Consider the following 9,945-nt stretch of genomic DNA (forward strand, 5'->3'; position numbering starts at 1 on the left):
TTTTTTAAAAAAAATCAACACCGGGTCCACCCCTACAAGTTCTGATGTAACTGGGTGAAGTACAGCCAGGTAGTTTTTTTTTGTTGTTTGTTTTTTAAGAGTGGTCCATACATCCCACTGAGGAGTAGGAGGAAGTTCACAGAAGTTGTCTGTTGCCTACTTTTCCAAACAGTTATTCAAACCAGAACCTCAAAAACAGCCTCCTCACACAGCAAACCCTGCTCAGCCCGTCTTCTGTCTGAAACCCCTACCCAGAGAAGTGCAGTCAGTCTCAGGACGTCAACCCTCAAGAAGGACATCCTGCTTCCCTTTCAGCTAGTATCTCAAGAAAGGTTCTTAAGGAAAGCTTCTCTGGAAATCTCTGGCAGCATGTTCCCAGAGTTCAGAGACACTCAATAATTGGTCATTAAGTCAAAACTACTATTTAGTTCCTAGTGTGCCTGACATAGCTCAGGGACCAGATTATTAGAAGTTGACAAAATGAATAAAAGCTCGTTAGGCAAAAAAGTAATCTAGATTATTCATGTGCCCTGATCTGGGCCACATCTATAGGCCTGGTCTGAACTCAGGCCTACAGGATCCTAACTTACCTGGTGTAGCCAGAAGTGTGCCGCCTTTGGTAGACCTCTTTTTTAGGTGATGGGCTCTTACTTCGTTCCTTCTCTCTCCTATTTCCCTTAGAGTTGTGTCTATAATGGATACAGAACCCAAGAGGGAGAAAAGCCTGTTTAATACAGAGCTTATATTTTGTCCCTCAAACATTAGAATAAGGGCTAACAGCTTTAAAACTATAATCCAAATTAAGGAAAGTCAGGGACAGAAGTGAAAGAAAAAAACAAAGATATCAGAACCCATAAAATTTAACATTACCCTGACCTCAGAGATTCCACTAGCATATGGTAAAACCTACAAAAGTTAGAACCTAAAAAAAAAAAAAAAGAAGAACCTGTGTAAAGCAGAACTAGTTAGAGAAAACTCAAATATTTTCCACAGATAGTTATAGAGAAGGCTGTCAAAGGCCTGGAAAAGCAAAGCAGTCTTGTAACATTCCGACATTCACAAGTTTCACTTGTACCTATAGATACCTATAAATACATGGTTCCAGGGCTCTAAGTTTTAAGTTATATTTTAATAAAATAATTTGGAGGAAGTAAAAAGCAAAAACATTTGGAAAAGTTGATGAAGAGACAACACCAGAAGCCAATGCCAGCTGTAACCAGGTCCCCACATTCACAGGTTATTTCCTAGGGAGCGCCCACACTCACAGTTTGTTGGGCCTTGGGGACCTAGACCTCCTGTCCCGGGACCCTGCCTCCCTGGTGCTGCTCTTCTTGTTGACATGCCTGGGGGGTGAGTGGGAGGAGCTTCTGGACCTGGAGTGGTTCTTCAATCCATGCGTTCCCTTTGCCTCCGCCAGAAGAGGGCCATGCAGTCTCTGGCTATAGCTAGAGTCTCTGATCTGTAAAATTAAGGAAATGAATAAAAGTTATTCATTATACACACACACACACACACACTCTTTAAGAAAGCCCTATAGTCAGGATAAAATTTGGTGAAAGAAAATAAGCACCGAGGCTCTATGAGAAGCCACACAGGGAGACACCAACTCCCGAGTTACCCCAAGTATCATACAAAAGGGATTGTTAACTCTAGAATCCCCTAAAAAGATAGACCCACGCAGCCACCTAATGTGACTTCCTTGCTTGGCTCTTCAAAGCACCTGCATAAGGAGAAAGAGCCAGAAGTATGAAGGACAGGGCCGAAAGTTAAGGATACAGAGAATAATCTTAAAGAGAATACATATGCACTTTATAGAAATGAGAGTTGATGGGCACAATGTCTCCTTGCAAGTTTAGCCTCTCTGCTTAGAAGACCTTCAGGCATAGGAAGAGACTCAAGGAAAAGGAGTGAGGGCTGCCACATCATCAATCATGTGTGGCTGGCTACTGAAAATGCCCTACATCCAAAAAAGTCATCAAGCCTGCAGCCACGCCCCTTAGGAAGCCCCATCCCTACCTGTAAACCATATCCAGCAGCTTTGGACAAAACAGGAGCAGAATTGGCCATCTTCTTTTGTGATCTAAAAGATTAAAAACACATAGAGTCACTGAAAAAGGAATTGTAAAGTTTCAACTTAAATCTCATGCTGAAATATGCTCCCTACTTCAAATGTGACCTTTCCCACCCCTGACATGCTCACCTCCCCCAGCTGTTACTTGGGAGAGCTTTTCTCTATTTGGACTGTCTCTGTTAGGAAATGCATCACCACAGTCATGTTTTTCCTGTTAAAAACCGTGGGCTAGTTTCTCAGCCCCAGCCCCTGAATATATTCTCCTCTCACCTTCTGCTGCTATTCTGGGGACTAATAATGAGTCAGCAGCAACAACGATGACTGTTCCCACAGGGAAGACACAAAGGCCCATTAATTCAATAAAAGACCAAAAAGTAGACACAAACCCCACTTCAGTCCTAGAGGAATTACACGCAAGATGTCTAACCTAAGACCCTCATGCTAATATCAGTTCTGTTAGGGGTATCTTTACAGCAGCATGCCACCCACCCACATTTAACATCTTTTACGAAGTTCTGTGGGGCCTCTGTCTGAGCGTTCACCATTGAGACCCCACGGACTGGCAGTTCCCAGCATGCAGCAGGCGTTCACTTATTCTGGTGGCACCTGTGGAGGGAATGAGGGAGTGAAGCAATGGCGCGGGAGGCCCCTCTCCACATGCTCACCTCACCCGGCCGCGTTCGTCCTCGCTGCTGGACTGCTCACTGCTAGAGCTCCGGTGCTTGTGCTTCTTGTGCTTCTTCTTCTTCTCCTTCTTTTTCTTCTTCTCCTTTTTTTCCAGGCTCATTTGCAACTAGAAAATGCCCAGAACATGCCCATGGAAGATTCTTGAGACCTCCCTCTCAGTCTCCTCACAGTGGGGACTGACTACCTGTCTCGGGATCTTACTGGGGTTCAGGAGTTCCCTGCTCACATATGAAAGGGTGTCAACCTGGTTGTATGCAAACTCATCCTGGATGACTGAAGAGAATCTCTAGGGTGTATGATTAGAAATTTGTTTTCAAACAGTCCTCAGAACCACTGCCAAGGAGTGTCCCTTTTATGCCAGAGGAACTCCAACTCTCCTGAAAGCCAGGCTAGTGTTTAAATCTTCCATGCCAAACAGATTCAAAATATAATCTCCTACTATTTCACCTGAAGGCCTTAAGTAAAAAACCTAAGACTATCAGGTTGTTTCCAACTCATAGCGACCCTGTGGACAAAGTAGGATTTCCAAGACTGTAAATCTTTTTTTTTTTAAGACAGTAAATCCTTATGGAAGCCGACTGAGTTATCCTTCTCCCGAGGAGCAGTCAATGGGCTCAAACCCCGTCCCTTCTTGGGTAGCAGCCAAATTCTTTAACCACTGCATCACCAGGGCTCCCATGAAAGTCCTAGAGGTTTTTATATGCCACATCCGAGGACATACTTTAGTACTGTGAACATCCTATATGACCATGCTCTTTACACAAGTATATATCAGACTCCTCATTTTCTGGGGGGAGGGGAAAAATGGTTGCACAGAGGGTTTTACCCCTCAACCAAAAAACATAAAAGAAGAAATCTCTACTTTAATTAGGACTGTACAAATTAATCAGGAGATAATCTCCAACAGACAAAAAAGGAAAAGGCCATCCATTCATTCTATTTTCTCTCTTATAAAGTGAAAAAAAAATTATCTTATTAAGTAGCTGAAAACTCTCCCTGGCACTTATTCGATGCACTACTTACCAATTCTTTGATTTTCTTCATTTTCACAGGATTATTCAGTACTTCTCTTTTTTTCTCTTCTTCCTTCTTCCTAAAGAGAGGATACTATGAAAATCATGACTATTCTGCAACTAATTCACTGTACTCATCCCAAATCTATACATCAATATTGATTTCAAATACACATCCTGCACTGAAATCAGATATTGAGGAAGTCAGCAATCTTTCCCAAATCTGTGTAAGAGACTGAATTTGGAGGTTAGAGAGAAGTTCACACTAGTTTCCTATTGTGCAAGAAACAGAATATGAATTGCTTCTTAATAGGCCTAATAATTCTGTTTAGCATGATAACTGCTAGAAAACATGGAGGATTGCTTTTTAAAGATGTTTTACTCTAGGGACAGTGCAAGAGAGGAAGACTCTAGATGAGAGGGATTCATTCAGTGACTGGGGTAATGGTGGTAGGTGTGTCAGAGACAATAAGATTAGAACAGGATTAAGGCTATTGTACATAGGGTCGCTATGAGTCACAAGTGACTTGACAGCACATAACAACAACTGAGCAAGATATGTATAAATGGTCAAAAAAGGGAAGGAGAGAAGAGAGGTAGAAAATGGGGAAGGGGGAAAAACACTGGGATAGAAGAGGTGAGTGGGTGGCAGAGCGGGTGATGTAATGGTAAGGGGACCTGAAAAGATGGGGTGAGAACAGGCACACAGCAATGGTATATATTGTATATAAAATACAATGTATGTGAATGATTGTATAAAACACAAAGTACCTGTACAAAACATGATATATATCAATGATTATACACAAACTAATTTAAAAAAAAAAACAAACCACAAAACTGTAATATTCCACTAAAGAAAGGAAATACTGTCTACAAAGGTACATTTCTGTACCAGAGCAATATTACACCAGCCTTCGGGCCCTCTGCTGGAAAAGTAGAATCAAGTCTCAAACAATGCCTTTTTAATTGTATCCTCAAGGATTATAGATGTAGGACAGTACTGTATCAGAACCTCTGTGAATGTAAAATACCTTGTACCTGCTTTATGATATGCAATAGTGACCGTGCTATATAGGAGCTGTTTTTTGAATGATGTTACTCTAGAATGTTTTCTTTCCAGCTGGTAACTGAGAAGCTTAAAAAAAAATAAATTTGTGCCTGTACCACAATAGTAACAGGACTTTGCTATTTCCGAGGTTTTGTTTTGTACTTTAAAAAAAAATGGCATGTTTTGGAGTTTTATTTTATTCTTTTTTGTGGATGTGACTGGTACAGGAGGAGATCACATCTTTTCCAGCAGAGCACCTGGTGGATTCAAACCAGGTACCTCTGGGAATGCAGTGCAGCTTCTTGCCACTATGCCACCAGAGCTCCCTAACAGACACACAAATACTATTTGAATTTTTTGAAAATAGCTGTGCTGTCTGAAAAAAGTGTCCCAGTTGTACCATGCTAAGTTGGCATTGTACAGAAATTAAAAGCCATATTGGTCTAGTTAAATTTTTTCCCCCTATTTGTACAGGGGTAACACACTATGTAAGGTCTTAAGCACATGGGCTTGATTATAGTAACTAATAAAGTATTCTCTAAATTAAAAAAAACCTATAATTAGAAAACCTTAAAAAAATCTTACTTTCCTAGGCTGCTCATGGCAAACTGGTCAAACTTTCTGGAAAACTATTTGGCAACATTTATCACAGTTTATGTTTACTCTTTGATCTTCCAAATTTTATCTCTAGAATTTGGTACTGTAGGAAATAAGCAAAGTCACTACAAAGTTGTTTCTATTGTAACACTGACAGTTTAGGAATAAGCTAGGGAACCAATAAGAACATGGGCATTAAAAATGAAGCTACACAAGTATATTTGGTGCCATGGAAAATAGGAAGTTCTAAAATAATAAACACAGTACAACCCCCTAGCATCTCAGAAGCAGCTGTATTTTGATCTGTCATATATTAGGGTTCCAAGTGAGGTTCTAAAGTTTCTTTTTAAAAGATTCTGCTGTCGGCAAGCTCTGGTGGCCTAGTGGCAAAAAGCTGCACTGCAGTCCCAGAGGTGAGCAGTTCGAATGCAGCAGATGTTCTACTGAAGGAGGAGAGAAATCTCCTCCTGTACCAGTCAGATCTGATCTGACGGTACAAAAAAATAAAAAAATTCACACACACACACAGAGAAATTGTGGTGTCAGGAAAAAAGAAAAAACCAACCCAGAGAAAGGCCTATTCACTGATTTAACCAGATCAACACAATTTCCAAGTCACCAGCCTTTCTCCCTTGCTTCTACCTCTATTTCCATTTAAGAGCCAATGGTAAATGAACAACCTAGACTAGGCCAGTACCTATGCCAACATCATTTCATATGGCCTAGATCAGGAACCTCGTAATATAGACAGATAGATAGATAGATAGATAGATAGATAGATAGATAGATAGAGCCTCCTCCCCCAAATCAGAAAGCTCAAATTCTTTTGTATGGCAGATAAAATCCCAGAGAAAAATCAACTGTAAAAGCAGAGAATGAGTGGCCTCAACACGCTCCTAAAGCACTTCTGTGACAAAAACTGCCTTCCCTATCCCTCATTAATACCTGATAATGAAGAGCGGGTCCTCTCGGATTTTGCTGGCCATGTCAAGAAGAGAATTGGCACCAGATGGGGCAAAAATAGAACCTGGGAGAAGCCCAGTCTCAGAAGAACAACCTGCCTCCTTCTCTTCCATCTTCTCAAAGACATATTTGTCAATGGGGCGCCCCAGCAAGTACTCATCACGGTTCACCATTCCACCAGGACCCTGGTACATCCAGTCCAGTTTTTCTTCTTTTTTCCTGGTTCAAAGATAAACAAAAAAACCCACAAAATATTAATATGGTCAAAGAAAACAGACTCCTGAAAATCTAAACACAAAACCTGAACATGAGGGCAGATAAACAGAGCTGGTCACAGTACAACTCATCCTAATGGCATTTTCCAATAGCTAAGCCCAGATTCCACATGGCACAAAAGCCTGATTGCATGGGACATACGATTTAGTAAGAAAATTCTCACACATGACAAAGGAACAAGGAAAATTGTTTCTTCAATCTAGAGTAAGGGTCCTCAAGTTTTATTCAGAAAATCTTTGTTATGCTTTAATCTCAAGGGTAAACAAAAAAAAAATCATATTCTGAATCATCCTGTTATCAGAAGCAATTTCAGTGACCACATATATGCCGTCCTCTTGATTGTGTGTTTTGTTGCTGTCACTTGGTGCTAGTGGCATATCGGATAATGACAAGACACCAGAGATAAGCTAATAAGAAAATAATGCTTTAAAAGAAAATGAGAGCAGTAAATAATGTCATAATACCAAATAATTATCAGTGATTCTGAAAGAAAAAAGGGCTAAGAAAATTGAATTCTCATACAATAGGGTATCCAATCACACTGGCTAACTCATTTGCTGTCAAGTTGGAACCAACACATAATGGACCCCCAGGGGGTTTTAGAAGCTGTAAATCACACAGAGGAAACTGCCCATCTTTCTCTCTAAAAGCAGCGAGTGGGTTTGACTTGTCTGCCTTTGGGTTCACAGGTCAACTCCTTATCCAGAGCTCCTCACCAGAGCTCCCTCCACCTAGTAAGGGCATGCTGAATTTCTAAGAAGAGCATGTAGTTAAACAACCCCTATCATATTTATCATATTCGTGATAGAAGTAAGAATGTCATTTCAGCAAAACAACATAAAAAAAATCATCTATAACATTCATTTAAGTTACTTTTAAAATTTAATTTGTGTATTTGTTTTTGTCTTAAGGTTACACAGCACCTACAAGGATAAGGAATTTCTCCTTGTTGGTGTACTTAAATATTTTTCTTAAAAATAATTGACACCAACATTGGAGCGTCATGACCTTTTACTTTATTTTTCCCCTATTAAAATAAGCAATTTGATAAAAAAGACCATTTATAAGAAAAAGAAGAGTAAAATAAAAGTTAATTAAAAATAAAACAAAGCAAATGCTTATCTATAACTAAGAACTGATTGTGAAGGGCAGTCTACATCAGATCTTATGGAGGTCTGAGTGGAAAGAACAATGTTACTAGAACACTCTGGGAAGTTCATTTACCTGCGAGGCAGGATAGCACAATGGTTAAGAGCACAAGTTTGGAAGTCAGGCAACATGTGAGTACCAGCTCAAGGGCAGTTAAAGTCAAGTTATTTTTCTGAGTCTTGGTGTTCTCACCTGTAAAATTGAAATAAAATAGTATCCACCTCACAGGGTTGTAGGATTAAATAAATCAATGAATGTTTTTAACCCAGGTGAAATTCACACAGCATCAATCCATGGGTTTATGCTGGATTTTATTTTTACACACACAAAGCAATTTACAAGGAAAATTGCTAAAAAATTTGAAGTATTATAAAAAGTAAAAGGGTATACAATACGAAGTACTAAACAAATGTTAGCTGTTCTTTTTCTTATGCATGTATGTTTTTGGACCTTCCCAGAAAGCTTTAAACTCCTATTGGGCTGTAACCACGTTTTCTTCACCTGTAAATCCTTGACAGCTGTCTAATGACAGGTGAACCTGTGGTATGATAAGCAAAAGTGCATTGATCATATTCTCAATTTTTTACTTTCTAAGAACAATGGGTATGGAACCAGGTAGCAATTTCTTAAAGAAAAGCAGGTCTTAATGACACTCCTTCTCAAGGCTAAAACAGTACACATTACCTTGAAATTGCCTTGATTTAACTCTCCATCAGAAAGTTCTATAACTACACTATTTCTTCCCTCTTTTTGTTTTATAGCATTTACTGACTACTACTAAGTTTTGTTTTGTGTATTTCATGTGTTAATTTCAAGTTTCTGTCAAAGGTGATCTCAGAAGAATTTCTGCTGAGGTAGACATATTTTCCACAAATTCTCTCAATTTCTGTTTACCAGGAAATGTATTCATTTTGCTGTAATATCTGAGGGACAGTTTTACTGTGTATGTTACTTTTTTTTCAGTTCACAGTTTCTTTTTTCTTTTGATTAATTTATTATACTAGTTTCTTTACAAAATTCTAATACATTGTTTTCCAGAATAGGTTCTTCCAAGTTCTCTTACTCCTCTCCCCATCAAATTGAACAAAGCCATTATTAATCCCCCTCCTTCCCCTGCACATCCTCATCCTTCTGCTTCCACCCTCCCCCTCTTGGGTCTCTATACCCATTCTACAATAATGGTTTTATACATGTGAATGTTACTTATAGTTCGTGATTGTTTTCATTCAGAGTCTTGTATCTGTTATCCCATTGTCTTCTTGCCTGTATGGTTTCTGTTGAGAAATCAGAGCTTATTGGCTCTCCTCTCAGGTAATTTTTCATTTTTCCAGTGCTAATTTTGGTTTTGATCTTGGAGATTTTGATGAAGATCCGACGTTTCTTGGTGATTTTCTTTTGGTGTCTACGCTGTGTGCGGTTCACTCAGCTTTCTGAATGAATACTTTCTCATTTTTTTCCAGCAAATCTCCAATGATTTCCTTGGTGATTTTTTTTTTTGGGGGGGAGGAGGGGTCTCTTTCTGGTCAGAAATTTCAATCACATGGTAGTTATTCCTCCTGAAGGTGTCCCATATAATTCTTGGACTTTCTTTGTTTTCCTTCCTCCTTTTATCTGATTGATTTTCTAAAACATTAGTATTAAGAATCTATCTGGCATCTCACTAATTATTGTTCCATTGAATCAATTCTGCTCTTTTGTCCTCCCAATGTGTTAGCTAATTCTGAAATTTTTAGTCTTAATCTGAATTTCAATTTCTCGGTATTGTACATTTTCTAACTTTCCCTTTATTTTTATTTATTTGGGTCTGTATCGCTTTAACTCTTCTAGAATTCTTTGTTTTCCTTGATTTTGTCTGTAGTTCCCTCAAATTCTTTCTCAATCTGATGAAAGTACTTATGGTTCTTTTGAATTCCTTAAGTCTGGAAATTTAAATAGCATTTTATCTTCTGAAAGACGTTCTGGTTTGTATTTTGGCCACTTGCTTGCACATCTTTTCTAGGTTGTTTTTTTTTTTTTAGTAGTATAGACTTCTCCAGCACTGCAGGTGCTGGAGAAGAGTACTGAATGTACCATGGACTGCCAGGAAAACAAACAGATTCATCTTGGAGAGGATTAAACCAAGCTACTCCTTGGAGGCA

The 9,945-nt window shown here is 39.1% G+C and overlaps 1 protein-coding gene and 1 pseudogene across 1 annotated transcript in view; both read right to left on the reverse strand.

The window, feature by feature from the left end:
- Positions 1-299, reverse strand: part of LOC102855920 — a 5,773-nt pseudogene extending 5,474 nt beyond the window's left edge.
- CWC25 (CWC25 spliceosome-associated protein homolog (S. cerevisiae)) overlaps positions 1-9,945 on the reverse strand; it is a 58,047-nt gene that overhangs the window by 8,094 nt on the left and 40,008 nt on the right. Inside the window, exons 3-8 of the mRNA XM_006889369.1 lie at positions 6,365-6,601; positions 3,782-3,851; positions 2,737-2,864; positions 2,017-2,080; positions 1,266-1,459; positions 591-689 (exon numbers count right to left, since the gene is read on the reverse strand). Coding sequence (XP_006889431.1) covers positions 591-689; positions 1,266-1,459; positions 2,017-2,080; positions 2,737-2,864; positions 3,782-3,851; positions 6,365-6,601 — 792 coding nt within the window. The remainder of the gene's footprint in view (positions 1-590; positions 690-1,265; positions 1,460-2,016; positions 2,081-2,736; positions 2,865-3,781; positions 3,852-6,364; positions 6,602-9,945) is intronic.

This window comes from Elephantulus edwardii, unplaced genomic scaffold (assembly GCF_000299155.1).
Source record: "Elephantulus edwardii isolate Elephantulus edwardi_28Jun2011 unplaced genomic scaffold, EleEdw1.0 scaffold00077, whole genome shotgun sequence".
NCBI classification, from domain to species: domain Eukaryota; kingdom Metazoa; phylum Chordata; class Mammalia; order Macroscelidea; family Macroscelididae; genus Elephantulus; species Elephantulus edwardii.